The sequence below is a fragment of the Adiantum capillus-veneris genome, chromosome 30 (genome assembly GCF_014529385.1).
Source record: "Adiantum capillus-veneris isolate H3 chromosome 30, ASM1452938v2, whole genome shotgun sequence".
Lineage (NCBI taxonomy): Eukaryota > Viridiplantae > Streptophyta > Polypodiopsida > Polypodiales > Pteridaceae > Adiantum > Adiantum capillus-veneris.
The window spans coordinates 27,782,917-27,801,258 of NC_140960.1; the positions used below are offsets into that span (position 1 = coordinate 27,782,917).

The following is an 18,342-nucleotide window of genomic DNA, read 5'->3' on the forward strand; positions in this document are numbered from 1 at the left end:
TAGATTGTAAATTATTGTATATAAAGAGAAAGTTTTTCCCAGAAGAGAGAGAGAGAGAGAGAGAGAGAGAGAGAGAGAGAGAGGCTATTGACTTACAGATAATGGCAAGAAAAAAGGCGATTGTGAGAAAGGAACGCAAAGGTCTAGGGTTGGCTACTAAAGTAGGAGGAAGATCTGCTAGTAAAAAGAAGAGACCAGGAAAGCCCATGAAAATCGATAAAGCTACAAGGATGAAGAGGCTACAAAGACACATCAAGATGTTCAAGGAAATGAGGAAGTCTAAAAAATGTATTGAGCTTCTTGTACTAAAGATCCCATTCCAAAGACTAGTCAGGTCAATATGTGAGCAAGCATGTTTTGGCACCATGAGGTGGAAACCTGTTGCACTACTGGCACTACAAGAGGCAACAAAAGATTTTTTCTAGAATATTTAAATGATATAACAACTGTTGCAGCACATGCACAAAGGGTAAGGATTATGGACAAGGAGAGTGAAACTTTGAAAAGAGTAAGGTGGAGATATGATAAACTGCTCCAGCCCAATGAATTTATAGACAATAAAACGAAGGCAATTTTTCTTATTCCTCCATCAAGGTCATAGGCAGAGGTGAAGATTATAGAAGTCACCCACGATGTGAATACCAGGGCTAGAGCTGAGCAGGAAAATTGGTGTGCAAAGGAGATGAATAAACTGAAAGAGAGAAAAAAGCACCAAATGCTATAGAAGAAGAGATTAACAACTACCACATTGTTACACACAAAATCGATGTCAGCAACAACAAAATTTTAACATCTATGGAGGAAGGATTAATAGTAGATATACAACTAGTAGATGGTATAAGAAGACGCATTAGATTCCGTGTATATCAATATATTGCGGGATTCAGATGCTCAAATCACAGATTCAATTATCTATATCTTCCTAATGTAAGATGCTTTCACCAACTTCAACATATTTTTATTCAACCTTGAGGCTAGAGACTAACAACTAGTAAGTGTCTTGTAGTTTGATCAAGAGCCAGCTATCTGCACAAAGTCATGCAAAAATATATATCTTGAATCCCCAAATTTTTGTCTTTCTCTCAAAATGAAAAACACCCCTATCGGCACATTCAAGAAGTGGCTTGCCCATTGTTTCAATGCTGCATGTAACAACCATAATTTTTCCATATGAGAGCAACCACCCCAATGGAACCTGGTTTGCATTGAACTTGACAAGCTAGCTGTCTGGACTCTAAACTCAATTCGAGGAACTTATTCATAATTAAAACTGTGAGTATTGAGAATTAGAAATTGGTTTTATTTTGGATAAAGTATGAAGACAGTTATTGTGCCGGTTTCATAACAAATTTTCCTGCTTGTAGATGCATACAAAGACCGTTGCATGCATATGGAAGGCTACACTGAAATCTAGAGCTGTACAAGTCAGAAATTAAGGAAGTCATGGTACCTATATAGATGGATGCCAACTCGTGTGGATGGAGGTGCCTCCTCCATGCTGAGTATATATTGCAAAGCTTTTTTGCACTAAAGCCATTCATGTCAAAGGTAGGCATTTTTTACAACATTACTATAACATAGTGATTTTTTGGACAAAAATGTGTCTCAGTTCCTTTTTGTTTTCGTTTTTTTCTTTTACAGAGTGCATTGGAGAAGTACAACGTACATTATATGCACCGATACCATGCCACCCTAATCAAGCATTTACTTCCAATTTCACATCCTGTGAGCATGGATGCAAAACAAACCCTATTGAATGACCACATTATAGAGTTAATGATGATTGATGAGGGAGAGAAGCAAATAATTTTCATAAGGTCAGCTGAGAAAGGACAGGAGCAAGGAAGGGAGGAACTTCTGAGAAGAGAAATGCTACAAAGAGAGAGTTTGACAAGGAGAAAATTCAACATGAGGGGAAGCCCACACAGGATCAAGATCACACAGATCAAGGTGCTGGGGGAAAAATAAGGGTTGAAACTCCCTCTGCACTTGGAAGAGTTCAAAAGTAAGAAGATTATGTAGAGAGAGGGCTGAGAAGGAACACCCTGACCCTCAAGCACAACACACCTCTCCCACAATTCCACCTATTGAGGTTAAAAATCAAGAGTCATTTATTCCCGACACACAAACATATTATAGCACATTAGAAGCTAATTCAGGTGCAATGGAGCCCTCAAGACTGGAGACACAAGAGTCTCAAACAGCAAAAGAACAAGGGACTGGTGAGAACAAGCTCAAGGATGTCAACACTAGACAAGACAACCTCCATGGCAGACAAACCCAGTATGGACCTTTGCTAGACATTGACATGATTATTTTGGTAATGACTAATGTAAAAGAATATGAAAGTCAACATATTGTCTAACTACTTATTTGTTTCGCAAAATGTTTGCAAAGAGTAATTATTTTGGACGTCAACGGATTGTTGTTGTTTCGGGAGCCGTATGATCCCAACACAGAACTTGTCAACCTACGCAGCTTCAAGATAGGCACTTGCAGAGCCATTGTGCGTCTGAGAACCAAGGAATTTATACAGTTTCTACTGCCAATGTTCCGGGTTGTGATATGGTCATTTATGCAGTAGAGAAACCTCAATCCCCTTGTAAATATGGTTTGCAACGAAGCGGGAATCAAACGTTCGCGCGGTGCGCGCGCGCGCGCGCGTGTGTGTGTGTGTTGTGTGTGTGTGTGAGTGAGAGAGAGAGAGAGAGAGAGAGAGAGAGAGAGAGAGAGAGAGGAGAGAGAGAGAGAGAGAGAGAGAGAGAGAGAGAGAGAGAGAGATTAGCATCAAACTCTACATATGTTATTCAAAATATACAGTAATCACACTTCCACCTCACAAAGGGAGAGAGGTAGCGAGACAGTTTCATCTTACAATTGAAATAAAGATATAACCAAATTGTGGGAATCATCTCACAATTGAAATAGAAGATATAAGTTGAAAGAGAAACTGCAATGGAAGTCATGAATATATATTTCAAGTAAAAAAGAAGTTATGCCCAATGGAATTCATCTAAGTTACACAAATAAACGTATCGGACAAAAATTAGCAATTTTTACCAGTTTAGTGGGCACTTAATTTTGTAGGGACCTTTGCACATCCCTAAACATCTTGCTTTTGAGAGTTTCACACACTGTGCTGTCCGAGACCGTCAGTCAATACAGTTCCAATTGGTAGGGAGAGTGAGGTTAACCAGAGTACCTTTTTGATTTTTTTGTTTGAGCTGGTAGAAATGCTCATAGAAGAAAATTTGCTCATCTGCAAGACTCTTGCTAGTTCTTCCATCATACTGTAAAACACCATGTCAATGTGGATTACAAAGATGATAGACAACTGATGGTACTTCTTGTATGATTGTCTTGTGGAATCACAATCTTTTAAGTGCACCACCACCATGTCAACAAGAACCACCTTGCCCCTTTGGACCTCAAGCTCAAACCTGTCTCTTTTAGACATGAGAAAAGCGATGTGATGAGCTGTAAGGTCATCAAGAATGAATGGGGCATTAAAGATAGAAGAGACCTTGTCGAACATTTCAGTAGCTCTTGCAAATACTGCAAAATCAAACAGTCTTTCATCCACACATGCAGGATTTTCAACAACATCTATCCCTTCCTCCTTACATTTTGTAGCTATCTCATAGGCAGAAGAAAGATCAATGTCTCTCCTTTTGGCGCTAGTCACTTGAAGCTTCATGATTACGGGCACTTCTTTATGTTCTAATGCTTCTGAGTCATTGGGGGTTCCTATGTCCCCATAACATTATCTCTAGGAAATATATCTTTGCCTCCGCAAACTCCACATCTCTCTTTAAGGAGCCTTTCAGCAACTGAGGTGGTCTCCCTTCTGCTTCCTGTTCACCAAAGACAATTTTTGGATCGACCCTCTACCTCTTCATTATGTGAGATCTTAATCCTAACAAAAACATAATACATGCAATAATAGGTAAGTATTGGGACTAAGAAGCTTCAGAAACATACCATAGACACATCAACATTTGACTTTTATATTAAGTATTATAACACATTTCTCAAAAATTGCAAATTGTTGCTCTATGTGTGTGTGTGTGTGTGTGTGTGTGGTGTGTGTGATAGATTGGTCTCATAGGTCATGTTGGCAATTTAAAAAGGTTAATAGAGCATCTCATTTTATTTGAGTGCTAACTCCTCTGTTTCCCTGTTTTGCTACCCCTTATATGCTCTACGACATGCGACGGACAATCGACAGATCGAAACTACATGTATGTGTGCCATAGGACAACAACAAAGTTCTCTCTCTCTCCTCCTCTCTCTCTCTCTCTCTGTGTGTGTGTGTGTGTGTGTGTGTGTGTGTGTGTGTGTGTGTGTGTGTGGAAAATTGGTCTCATAGGTCATGTTGGCATTTTAAAGGTTAATAAAGCATCTCCTCTTATTTGAGTGCCTACCCCTCTCTCTCCCATGATTTGCTACCCATCTTGTGCTCTACGGTGTGTGAAGGACAATCGGTGGACCAATAATACACGTATGTGCTGTTGAATTGGAGGGAGAGAGTGTAGATAGACGACGAGAGAGAGAGAGAGAGAGAGAGAGAGAGAGAGAGAGAGAGAGAGAGAGAGAGAGAGAGGGACGACACCATCATATGCAATCCCCAAAGTGTGTGGAGAGCACAATCTGAGTACACATATATAATGGGGACTCCTAGCTATATATAGCATAGGTGTGGGCTCTCTATATACCTCCAACACACTGACTCAAATAGGAGTCCCCTAACTTTGGATGAAAAAACCCTTGGGGGTACAAGGGAAAAACCCACAACACTATATAGATGCACTATTGTATTAATAAATTTTCAAATTTACAAAAATATGTTCTCCAGGCACTACATCACTCCATAATATACAACAATGGCCATAAAGGCTCAAAAAATTCTAATAAACACAAAGTGAAGGTTTAAGTTGCAGGAGCTTTAGCGTCTTTGATCCCTTGTATGTGCTGCTTGATGTGATTTTTATCCTGTTGACAACAACAACTCAAGAAACATATCGAGACGTAAAGGTTAGAAATAATCACATCACATTGTCCTTAGAGACGGTTCGCGACGTCGCTCTAGAGACGACATAGGAACAAATGTAATGCCGATGTAATCACATGTGTAGACGACATAGAAACACACATAATATTGATGTAATCACATGTGCACACAAAGCCGACATGTAATAAACATATTGGCCCCCCCAAGATCTTAACTGACAACAATCATCATCATAGCTTTACGTACCATGGCATTGGAAAGACTTAGAAAAACTTTGAAATAGGAATCATCATCATGAATTTACGTACCATGGCATCAAAGACGCTTTCAGTAAATAAAAACTTTGAAATAGTAATAAGCATCATGGCTTTATGTACCAGGGTATCATGGTAGTCACCATGGAATTAGAGACGCTTTTAGAAGAAAAACCTGACAATATGGATCCACATTGCTACCATATTGTAGCTCAAAGTACCATAGATTCACGTTATACCCTGCATCGACAAAATAATCTTGTACAATTACTTATGTGAAAAACATATGTACTTACTTTCAACTAGAACGACCAACAAGGATCAACTGAACTCTCAACTAGAATAATAACAAACTCCTAGCTGAAATAATCATTAACAACCATCAGTTAAAAACAAAACATTAGATAGAGGGATAAACTGGACATTTGTCAGTCTTTCCTCTCTCTTACAATGACATCAAATAGCATTCCAACCTAAAAATTACACCGATATTCATCAATTAGCACTCGGAGCTACCGAGTTAGCTGTGCCGCCATTTCTCTACGATTAAGGAGTAGGCAAACCACTGTGAAGCGAACATAAAAGTGGAGATTCTTGCTAGCAACGGTAACATCCTTGACAATGTCTTTGAAACAGTCTCTATTTATAATTGCCTTGTAAATATGTATGGGTGTATAATCACGGAGGCGAGAAAACTTCTTGTGTGCCTTGGATGCAAGAGTCCAAAAGACCTTATGAACACTACCCATTGCAAGCTTATCAAGATATGTCAATGATGAGAAAGAGAACTACCGCAGCTTGCAACATTACCTTTTGAAGCTGGTGCTTTTTACCATAGTAGCACAAATCACAAAGAAAAATTCATCGAGATGACAAGCTATGATTCCACCGCATGCAAACTAGCAAAATGAAAATGCAAGTTAAGTTTCGAGATGAGTTACTCTTTCAAGTTCATGGTGAAAAAAGCAAAGATGATGAAGACAAGGAGGCATGATCAGATCAATCAAAAACGCTTGGATGCGCATCTCTGTTGTGCATCTGCATATTGATGCATGCCGAGCACTCCTCAACAATGTGTTTCAGCCTGCACTAGATCAACAAATCACAGGTGGCGGAACAAACGAAACCTTTGGAGACGGGGTTACGTGCAGGGTGGGCGTTGGAGTTGTTGAAAATCTTCAAGATGGGATATGCTACCTCCTTATACAGGTGCAACGTCACTAAACTATTGTTACATCACTAAACTATTGCTACGTCGCTGTAGCGAAGCATTGCAAACTAATAATAATATAGCAAACTCTGAATAATGCAAACTAATAATAGCGAAACAAGCGATAACACATAAAATATAGGTGCAATGAGCTTGCTGTCTTTGCCAATAAAAATAGATAAAGGCAAGCACTCTAAATAAAAAGGAGACATGGTGCAGCTTTTCTTTGATTCAGGTGCCTATGCATGCCTGATATGGCGTAACCAGTCTTGATTCATCATGGGCCGGTTCGGGTGAGAGAAACAAATAGTAGACGCTCATGCCTTCTCTCTCTCTCTTCTCGTCTGCCTACGTTCTTAGTCTTGAGTACATGGCGTGAAAACTCCCTAGAGCTCATCCAGGAGGGACGGGGGCGCTTACATACTTCATTCTGTCTCTTTCCCGACCTCTCTCTGCACGGTGCTTCGTGCCTGACCTCGCTCTGCATGTAAGAATCTATCTTTAACTTCCGTTTCAGCATGTTAGCAGGTTTTTTATTTTGTTTCGAATGTCTTATTTAGGCTTTTGTTTCCAAATCCATCTGTTAGCAGGTTTTTTTTTTTTGGTTTCGAATGTCTAATTTAGGCTTTTGTTTCCAACCTTTGCAGGGATGCTATTTTCAATTCTGTGAAGGAGAAGATTATCCTTTCAGGTTTCCTACGAACCGCTGTCGAAGAAGCAGTTAACGTGCATGGAATTCCCAGGTTTGCTATTGTCATAGTCTATTCTAATGTATTTTGTAATTGCTTAACGTTGTTTTGTTTAACTGTTGAAACACTTCAATCTTCTTTATCAAACTCCCAGGGACGCAGTAGTTCCATACGATGTGGTGCCTCTTAGTAAACGAGCCAAACTTGAGGATTTAAATGGTGAAAATGGCATCCCATTGTGCAGTGTTCCGAAGTTATTCAGTGATTCTAAGTTCTGTCCCATTATTATAGAGAAATGTGCAGGTGCAATCAAGAAATTCTTTGACCAAAGTACAAACGAGTTTGTTGGTACTTTTGTCTTTCTGCACAAGACAATCGGGATCACAGCATTTCATTCCGTTGCTCATGGCCAATATGTGCTCAATGGCGAAACTCTTGCAATCGATGGATTGCCAATGTAGCATATGGTGTCCTACCCTTATTACGATTTGTCGTTTTAACAACGTGCCTAATAGGTCTGAAGCAAACTATATTGAGCTTGGGAGAGAAATTGATATCTACAAAGGTATAGAATGTTGAAAATTGTGTAAAAGTGACGTTTGTTTGGATGCAGTCTTACTGGTTTTTTTGTTTTGAATAGGTGGTAATTTCTATGTTGCTGCTTATCTGGCCCTCGATTTGGAAAGCTCAATGTTGATGGATGAGGATATTTTAATAACTCCCGGAGCAGTCAGTCGACGCCTCTCTCGTCACAGTTCTGATTTTATTACTGGAGCTTATAAATCCTGCAGAGGGTCATCCGGTATGGGACTTTGGTCCACCTAGCTGCCATGCGATTGGTCATTTAGAATATTTAAGTTGTTGAATGCATTGGTATAAATTGAATGACCCATAGAAATGAGTTTTGATTGTTCCAAGAGTCTTAAAAGTTATCAAGTTCTTGGCTGAATTGGGATTGTGTTGTTAGGAGGGGCTGTGCTTACCATAAATGGGAAGTTAATTGGCATGCATCTCCATAACGAATTCCATGAGGATAATGAATATCATACCATGAGTGATGCTGTTTTTGCATGTCCCGAAGACTACAAAATTAAGGCTCCCAAAACCTATTTCAGGTGACATGTTTCATACATTATTCTGAACCATTTTAGTGTTAAATAAATTAACTTATTAACTGGAATATTCTACTGTTTCAATTCAATGTAGATATGAAAGAAAGTGGACCATGCTGGAATTGCCTTTCAGGCTGCAGATGCATTAAAACTGTCCCGTCATGCTGCGAGCAACATGGCTCACAAAAGCTCTTTTGGAACCTTTTTAAATGTTAATGTTATCCAGAAAAAACTGAATTCGTTGCTCATAAAAGAGCAACAGAATCAGTCATTGGAATAATGATGAGCTTAGATACTTTTCAGACTTGGGAGTTTTGAAAACTCATGTGAGTTTGGGACTTAAATGGACAAGCATTACCTGGTTTGCCATATTTTTTGCTATGGTGTAGTAATTGTGCCACTCCCCTTTGATTGACGGCTAATTGAATGTTATGATGACGCGTTTGAACATGTCTATTTCTATTTTAAATGAACCTTCACTTTTCAGTTGACGGGACCTTCACTAATGAATATAATTGCCTTGATGTTCTCGTTACAATGTTTGATAGATCACTTGTTGATTTCTGCTGAGTATATTTGATGTTGATTTTAAAAATGCTGGTATCATTTGGTAAATTTCTAGTGGAAAGAGGTATTTCACCAGTCCTAGCCAGCTGCCAGATTCAAATCTGCCAACAGAATGTATTTCTGGCTGTAATACGATTCAGTCATAGCAAGTTTTCAAGGTTGGTGCGTAACCTTAAATTTCTAGCAGAGAGCAACAAATCTTGTCATAGTGACTGCTATGACTGAGAATGTGGCCCCCCTTTGTTATTGAGAGCCCTGCCCTCATAGTTTGAAGGATGTAGGTCGTCTCAGAGAAGCCCTGGGAGGGGAGTGCTAACAAAAATCATGGAGTAATTTGTTTAAGGTGATCACAGTGTATTCAAATTCCATTCTGTAGAGCCGCAGTCTGCTTTAAGTTGTTGATGATGGTTGATGATGATGAATTTGGGAAGGCTCTAGGCATGACCATCATCAAAATCTGGTGTTATGGCTTCATGCTTCGCTATCAACACTATTTTAGGTCCCTTCAGTATGCTGCCAGTTTTGTATTTATTGGGATTGCTTGCAGTATTGGTACTTCTTTCCACCCTTTACAGCTCCGTTAAGGTCACCCACTGCAGGAAGTGCGTTGGAACAGTCAAACAGATGACGGATTCCTATTGAGCCATTACGGTTTCCCTGCGTTTCAACCCTATTGAGCCATGTTTGCGAACATGCAGATTTCATATCGTGAGTTCTTCCAAGCTTTGATTAGCTGATATCGTGTTGGTTTTTTTAGCTTACTTGCATTTCCAGGACGCAATAAAATGTGCAGAGAGGCCTAGTATCTGCAGTATGCATTTTGGTCTTTTGCACATGCAGACATACACATGCATATGCAGTAGAGGCATACACATACATGCACATGCATGCATCCTCAAATACATACACATACAGGCAAGTGTAAATAGCACTAATGCATGCATATATACATATGCATACATGCAAGTATAACACATACATACATGCACAATGTCTTTGCTCATACATACATGCATGTATATACTGATGCATACCTACTTATATGTAGGTACACATACTTACATGCACGCATAATGTCTTTCCTAATTTTTTGTGGTGTTTGTGATGTACTTGCAAGTTTTTAAGGTTGGTGCGTACCAGAGTGCTATATAACCGGCATCGACACACTATTACCTCCTGCGTTGTATTGTATAAGCTTTGCAGAGCGAATCCAAAAATAAGTGCTCTTTTAGCTTGCCTCTGCAGACACATCTCGTTCTATTTAAATTCAGCTTCTATGCTTACATTTTGTGGGTTTTTTGTAAATCATGAATTTTTTTTGTCTTTGCATGCCATGAATCTAGAGATGAGAGAGAGCCCTTGTTTAAAAATGCACTTCCATGCATTAGGGATGGATCCTATGGATTTTTGCATTATTGAGTTCGCAAAAAGCTTTGAAGTGGTTGCACTGGTAGCCCCACCTCTTTTATCCCTTATGAAAGGAATGCTTGATGTGATTGGTTGTGTCTCATTGGTAAGAAGAGGGATTTCAATTATGTATACTCACCTTTATTGTAATTATGTATGGATAATTGCTGCATACTAGTCTGTGCAGAGGATGGTGTTTTTTCCCTTGCTCATTGCATACTAGTCTGTGCCAAGTTGCTTATGCATAGACGTAGTTGTTATGCTAAAGCGTCTATGCATAGGCGCTTATCATAAACATGTATGCTTGTGTGTTTATTCATTGATGTCGATGTCTTTGTGCTTGTACGTATACGTCCATGCATATAGTATATGTAGGCATTGTGCATATTCGCTTGTGCATAGATGTGAGTGTATGGTTTTAAGCGCTTATGCATAGACGTTTATGGATAAATTTTTGCTTAGTGTTGATATTTAACTCTTATGCATAGAATTTCAATGATGTGTATGTATTTTTAATTTCAATTATGTAGCGCTTATGCATAGAATTTCAATGATGTATTAATTTCAATTATGTATGTGTATAGGTTATATACTTTGTATATGCATATATCAAAATTCTTTATTGCTTAAAAAAGAAGATGGATGATGTATTGCCCTCGCTCCGCTTTAGTGCATGCTAACCTAATGGCAAGAATTGCTTGTTTTTAGGTGTTGTCCTCGGATGTTAGCGTATAGGCAATATCCTTTAGTGTTAGTGTTTAGGCATTGGCCTCAGATTTAGCCTATAGGCAATAGCATTAGGAGTTAGGGAGTTATTATCTTATGTAAACTAGAATAAGTGAGACTGGGAGTTATTATATTCCGTTCTTGACTCTAGAGATTAGAGAGTGAGAGCCCTTGTTTAATATATTACTTTCATGGGACATGCATGCGTTGGGCATTTAAGCCCTATGATTTGGCCATATAAGTTGTGAAGTAATCACACGTCTTTTGGCAACAACCATGGCCACTCAGGCCTCATCCCGAGGTAAGCTGACTTTTTCCGGGGTTGTGGCAACACACTTGTTGAGGTCTTAGTCGGAACTGTCGTCTTTTGGAATGCAATGATTGCAGGCGATGCCTTGGTCGGTATGTATACAAAAGTAATACGGGAATTAAAATTTCAATAATATTATCGTGCTTCGCATTGCCTTGGCCGAAATGTATGCCCAAGTGTGGCCGCCTGTCTTTCACACCTCCTCCTTACTCTTCACAATAATTTTTTTGGATCTAAGCGGTATGTGTCTACTCCAAAGTGGAGGGGCTTAGTGGAAAAAGTGATTGTGAAGCCTTCATGAGGTGTAAAACATGTTAATGTCTATGCCTGTTGCACGTCCTTTGCTTTTAGTGAACTAAAGTTAAAAGGGATGTGGATAATATTTGTGAGCTTGTACATGTGGTACGTGCTTCACTCGAACAAAAATAAGACTCCATGTTTCAATTATGTTCTACCAAAGTTTCTTTGTATCTTATTCTACTCCCTCATTGTAGATGTAATGGCTTGCTTAGCTTAGCCATAAATGTTTTGAAAGTAAGAAAGGTATATGCTCTTTTGATGTACTTGGTTAGCCAATGGTTCTTCTTCTCTTTGAATCCTTATTGCTACCATGAGCCCTTGAAAAAAAAACCCCTTGTTTTTAGTATTAGAGCTCTTTCTTCTTGCTTACTAGTGGGTAGTTTCTCCAACTTTCCTGTAGCAACTTGCTGGTTTCAGAGCAAGCTATGCACGTAGGTAAATTGCCTCAGAGCTTGCACACGGCCATCTTAGTTGTATCACCTCTTCTATCAAACCCCCCCATCTCACTTGCCATCGTCCGAGTGCGCACTCATAATTACACTACCACATCTAGACATAATGCATTGGGGGATATTATAGAAAATCCAGATGTTAAAGAGGACATGCAAAAAATGCATGAATACCCATACATAAGCTTTCGGAGGGATGTCCTGCAAAAACGGGATGCAACATCAGATGAGAGTTAATTGGTATACCGATGACGACACCACATGGTTTGCAATGCCAGGGATGTCCTCCAAAAACGGTAGAAGATGCCAGCCAAGAATGTGTAGGATGTTGGCGTAATTAATATTAAGTTAGCTAGCGTTGTTTGGAATACATATCGAATAACTTGAATATTGTTTACTTTTTGATGTGCAAGATGTAGATGGGCCAGCATCTCCGCTATGAGATTCATAGATATTTGATCTAGACTCGCTAGCCTTGGATTCTACAACTTATTGCCCTGAAACTGTTTGTATTGATATGTATTGTTTGATGTATTGGAGTCTTGTCCTACTTCAATTTCAATATACAGATTCATTTTCACTCCTGCATAAATGCTTATACATCCTATACTTATGCATTAATAATGTATGTAATACCTAATGAACATATATGCACTTATTGTGCACAAGCGTATGCGTCAGTTGATGTGTATGCATAATGTGAGCGTAATGGGAAATTGCGCATTATCCTCAAGTATTATGCAATTGCATAGACGACGTTAATGTATGAGCCTATAATACCCACATCTTGAAGATTGTTATAGTAGTGACAACACCACATGGTTTGCAAGCATTATAAATACTTACATAGAAGTGGTAGAATGTATAATAAAGCATCAAAGTGTGTTTCTCTCTCTCATCACGATCGTCTGTTATGCATACTTAAATCTCCTCCAAAGCTGAAGTTTTGAACACACTTTGATACATTGGAGTGGTGTGAGAAAAAGTTGTGCTTGAGATATTTTGATGCAAGTTCTATGATTGGGAAGTAGACACATTTTGTTAACCTCTCTTACTCTTTGACTTTAGGTGCAATTTTTTGCTTCAATCGAGATTTTGAAAGTCAAATTTTGATTGTTTGTCAAAATGAATTTAAAAGATTAGGAATGGAAAGCTCTTGATGAGTGTTTGTCAGATCCAGTTCTCCAATAGATTTTGAGCTTGTATTTAGAGGTTATGGAGGCTTGAATTTTTGGAGAACTATTCGTGTCATCTGTAGGGATAAAGAGTGTGAAAGATGCCTTTAAGAAAATCTTCTACTCTTACAAGCCCAACATCATTGTATGCATGGAATCACGCATTTGGGCAATTCTTTTATAATCACTTTGATCAGTCATGGCATCTTAATGGGGACCTATAGACCTCAATCTTCCTCTGATGGTGTTGCTAATGTTGGCAAAAGTCTGGATAACATGGTGGATTTTGCGAAGAAGCTTAGAATGGTAAAACCTTTGGTACATACCCTTCTTGTGTAAGTAGCACAAAATATTATTGACTCGCTTTCATCATCATAAGTGGGCAAGTGCACTCTCCCTTGCATTGCACTACATATCTCTAGATCTTGAGTATTGGAAAATGGGTCTTTGGAGCAATCTGAAGATTGTATATTATTTTTATAAATTCATCAACACTTTATGTGATAGATGGATACAAAACCACTAACATGGAAGTGGTGGATTTTGAATAGAAGAGTTACTTGTCTAAACCTGAGATCTCTAACTATGAAATTGTAATCTTGCGCAATGAAAAAAAATTATAGTTTGCATTGAGAAGAATGTAGATAACGTTGATCTTTATAATAATGGTACTAAGGATGTGGCACTAAATGAGATCAAGGTATGCTTGCAACAATGACTTGGTCAAATTAAAACCTAATATTTGACTTAAGGAACAATTTATATTTTTATAAATTTTCAGTACAAACAAGTGTTGAAGAGACTCAAAACTTTACTAAAATTATTGTCAAGCTCTTACTAGTGTCTACAGTCGAAGTCAACCTTTAAATTAGGTACAAAATCAATCAAATAGATTGAACCATGTCTTTGTATTCATATCAAAGAGAAGTACAAAGTATCTGCCTTGCTTTCTGTGGCTTTGGATGGTGTACTTCAGACGACAGTGCAATTAGGATGTTCTTCTTTTGTCATTTTGGTGGTTGATTTGTCTTTTGGGTTTGTGGTGTGGCAGCTACTCTTCCTAGTGCATTCAAGCAATAGTTCCTATGCCCGTGTTCTAGATTGATCCCTGGAGGGTGTACAATCATGACACATCCACTTCCCTTACCCTTAGATTAACATGTTGTATTGTATATGTGGATAGTGGTCCTTCTTGGACTAGAAAACAATTACAACTAGCCTTGACATTCTTTGCAGCTTGGGAGAGACTCTTCTCGATTCTCCCAGATCCGGTTCCAGATTACACAAGTATATTTTCTTTTGGATTCACCTACCTCGGGTGATCTAGTTTACATAGGTAGAGATCGTTGGAGAGTTATGGTAGTTATCCATGGTTTGGGTGTTCCTTGTTTTGAGGGGCATGTGGAACCATTTTGGGAGTTGGTTTCTATAGACTACTTCCTTTTAGTACAAGTGGACATGATTGATAGTCTAGCTAGTGGCTTTTTTGTAGCACCTTGTTCTTCTCTTGCAGAGCTTGGATGCAGGGTCTCTTAACCTTGGTGTATTAGCTGCAATCTCAATATTGATGTGTGTTCCTTTCTGTGATGTTTGTTCCTAATTCACTTTGGAAGTGTGGTAGACAGATGAAGATCATTAGCACTTTTGTTCTCAGTTCCGATGAAGTTCCTTTAGATAAAATTTGTAGTTTATTATTGTATATAGTGGTTGGTGCAATTATTTTATTCTTTGTCATTGAATAGTTGATTTCTCAGTAGCTTTAGTTGCCCCAGTCTTTGGAGTTCCCCTGTCATCTTGGAGATTTTGGCATGTGGTATGTGACCGCAGGTGTATGTTTCCAACTCTTTCTTCGAGGGTGGAGTGTTTTAGAGTTGGGAAATGATCCGCATACTAGTAGTTCATGCCTTTATTGTATGTCCAACTAATGGGGTCCCGTTCGATTGCCCCCAAGGGACACTAGAATTTTAAAACGAAGCATGCCCTGTTGACGTGGTAGCATTGTACGGACCCCCACAATTTGTGGCACTCTATTGACGTGGCAGCGCTATATGGACCCCAAAATTTTTATGCGATTTGTGGCAAGCAGAGCTGACAGTTTTATGAGATCAATTGCTTTTAGAACTAGAGGCTTTTTAGGTATTGTTTTTGGGCCAGAGGCCTTTATAAGAAGTTCGAGGGCCTCATTCTCCCTTGGATTGGCTTGGGATCATTGAGCAGAGAGAGGACCCTCGGACACTGTACTTTGCCAAGGATTAATATAAAAACAAATATTGAAAGGGGGCGCCAAACTTTGGGGGCCAATCTCTCTAGGCATGGAACTACGGGCTGTGTCATCTTGAAGTTAAGTGATTTTTAGTTTCTCTCATGTGATTGTGGCAGATTCTCGACTTGGGGCGCCCAAGTTCGTTATAGTGGTATCATACCTCAGTCGATTGTTACTTCAACAAAGACTTCAGTCCATGTCATCGCAACACACATGGAATTGATTGGTGAATCATGATAGGAGAAAACTGTTGCACTTGATCGCTCCAATTTGGGTGAAAACATGAAAGATTCAGATGGACAATGGCCACCTTCTATCGACTCAGAGGAGAGTACGGGCCACTTCAACCCACGGAGTATGCACGAATGGAGATGGAACACCAATAGTAGGTTGTTGCCTATGCTCAACAGATGTTCTAGTATTCAAAAGATCCTCACTACGCATAATTTTTGATCAAGCATCCGATTGATGGAATCCATGCTCGATGCCATATACGACCATCAATTCACCTCTGAAGTCAGCTTTGAATAAAACGATCGTATTTGTTACTGTTCATTTTCCTTGTATAATCTCATTTTCCATGCATGGTGAAATCATGTTGAGCTATATATAGTATCTCTATATATAGCACCCTGGTCCCCTCTATATAAACACATCTAGTGTGATCAGTAGACACACTTTGGGGCTTGCATATGATGGTGTCTTCTCTCTCTTCTCTCATCTAGTTACACACTGTCCCCTTGGATTCAACATGGTATCAGAGCATACAATCCAAGGCGTTAAGGCACGGTGGGTAGTGATGAAGCTTCATGATAAAACAATTAGAAGTTCATCGGCAGTCGATCTCACAAAGTATACACAGCCAAAGATAAGTCAAATTATCTATCAAGTAAAGTTTGTCTTTTGTTTCGTTTATGGTCGTGTTGTAGGTGATGCACAAAGGTTAATTGTGGATACGATATTTCAAGGCGGTTGCTCTAGCGTAGGCCACCAAGGAGCAGCTTTATGTATAAGCGCAACTTGAATATGTATGTATAGCAGCCTGATGTATGTATAAGCGGAGCCTAATGTAGTGCAGATGGTGAGCTTTCTATGCTCTTTACCTCAGAAGAGCATGATAGAGATCTCTATGTATAAGTGGCTACGCAAGCGGCTGCTTTTGCTATAATTAGATGGTTGGATATTGATATAAACGCCTAAAATTAATGCAAGTAGTGCCAAATCAGGCAACATTGTCCTTCTCAGCTACTTGAATTGACTGACCGGCTATCGTGTCATGCTCAGCTGCTTTTTTAATTGCGTTGCTCAAAATAGGGGCGCCATCTCATGTATCTCTACAGCGCATCCTAAGTAAACTGCTGCATGTCCTAAGTAATCTGCTTTAAGTAATCGGTTGTAGTTAGCAAAATCTTTTGAGCATCTTCCGGACATGAATTCGAGACCTCTACTGTCCGTTGTCCGTTGTGCTAAAGGGATCGTAAGTGGGCCTGTATTTCTCCTATGCTAGCAAAGTCTCCTGTCCAGCTCTCATGCAAAAGAAGGTAGTTTTACCCACCTCCCATGCTGACAAACTTATACGTATTTCTTTGTTGTCTTATGTGCACCATGGAGCTGTCCCAGCTTTTAAAGCGCATGATTAGATGCCGCATACGAAGGTTCTACTTTAATTGTGGGTATTAGGTAGCGCAGGTTTATCAGTTTTTCTTCTAGGCCGCCTTGTTACAACCTAATCGTATAAGAACAACTTGATGTATGTATAAGACATGGTTAATCCAGCAGAGCCAAGGTGGTTTGTGTTGTGTCGTTTTGAGTCGTAGCTTTTGCAATGCTTCACGATGGCTACGACCTTCACTGAGATCTACCAGTCCCGCTTAACAAGTGCCTCGAAAGGGCTACGACCACCAGGCCCAATATTCAACAACGGTCAAGGGAATCTATATTGACGTACAAATGCCGAGGATCACTATAGAGACAATTTTCTCATGCTATGTGTAGCAAGCTTTTGCCTAGCACAGGTTTCTTTTATCTTCAATCACATAGCCTAGTATAGCGTGAAATGTTGTCCACAGGTTTCATGTACATCATTGACGTAGAAACGTCAACGTTCACCAAATGGAGCTTCATGATGTCACGTGTGAAGTTACATGATGCGTCTTTATTATCTTCATCCATGGTTCAAGATGATACTATTTGTTGTGTTTTTATTTTCTCCGCTGATCATGGCTTTGGTTCTTGATACATGCTACTAATCTCGTCATGATTTTCATAAAATATTTCACGTGATTGTACAAAGCATTTATTTATTGACTCGTCATTATCTTGAGGTTTTGTAGGTTTTTGCGCAAAACTAGCGCGTTTGTAATGTCATGGTAGGTAAAGCGATGATAGTGATTACTATTTTACAATTTTTATTTGATTTGAAGAAAACGTCTCTGATGCCATGGTACGTAAAACCATGATGATTGGTATTTCCAAGATTTTCTGAGCGTCTCTTATGCCATAGTGAATACCGTGATGCCATGGTACGTAAATCCATGATGATTGCTATTTCAAAAAATTTCTAAGCGTCTTAATGCCATGGTGAATATCGTGATGCCATGGTACGTAAAGCCATGATGATGACAATTCTTAGTTGAGATCTTGGGGCCCCAATGTATTTACATGCATACTTTGTATATATTTGTGCACAAGTGATTACATTGATGTTACATTTGTTGCTATGTCATCTACACATGTGACTGCATAAGCATTATGTTTGTTTTCTATGTCGTCTCTAGAGAGGCGTCGCGAACCGTCTTTAAGGATAATGTGATGTATTTATTTTTAACCTTCACGTCTCGATATGTTTCTTGAGTTGATGATTGTTTAC

General features: G+C 39.1%; 1 protein-coding gene across 1 annotated transcript; it reads left to right on the top strand.

Annotated features, from left to right (window-relative positions):
- The first annotated feature begins 6,282 nt into the window (after positions 1-6,282).
- LOC147417715 (uncharacterized) lies at positions 6,283-8,566 on the top strand. The gene is made up of 9 exons (XM_086507039.1): positions 6,283-6,481; positions 6,743-6,962; positions 7,123-7,218; positions 7,319-7,383; positions 7,456-7,621; positions 7,680-7,729; positions 7,805-7,966; positions 8,132-8,279; positions 8,371-8,566. Exons 1-9 carry the CDS (start codon positions 6,283-6,285, stop codon positions 8,423-8,425), a joined length of 1,161 nt encoding a protein of 386 aa, XP_086363165.1. The 3' UTR covers positions 8,426-8,566.
- The last annotated feature ends 9,776 nt before the right edge of the window (positions 8,567-18,342 follow it).

What these genes read in the sequence shown, in the direction of transcription:
- LOC147417715 (XM_086507039.1), top strand. Translation starts at nt 6,283, where the DNA reads ATGCGCATCTCTGTTGTGCATCTGCATATTGATGCATGCCGAGCACTC. An exon ending in AGAAATTGATATCTACAAAG is followed by an intron (nt 7,730 to 7,804) that starts GTATAGAATGTT and finishes TGTTTTGAATAG; the next exon opens with GTGGTAATTTCTATGTTGCT. An exon ending in GCTCCCAAAACCTATTTCAG is followed by an intron (nt 8,280 to 8,370) that starts GTGACATGTTTC and finishes AATTCAATGTAG; the next exon opens with ATATGAAAGAAAGTGGACCA.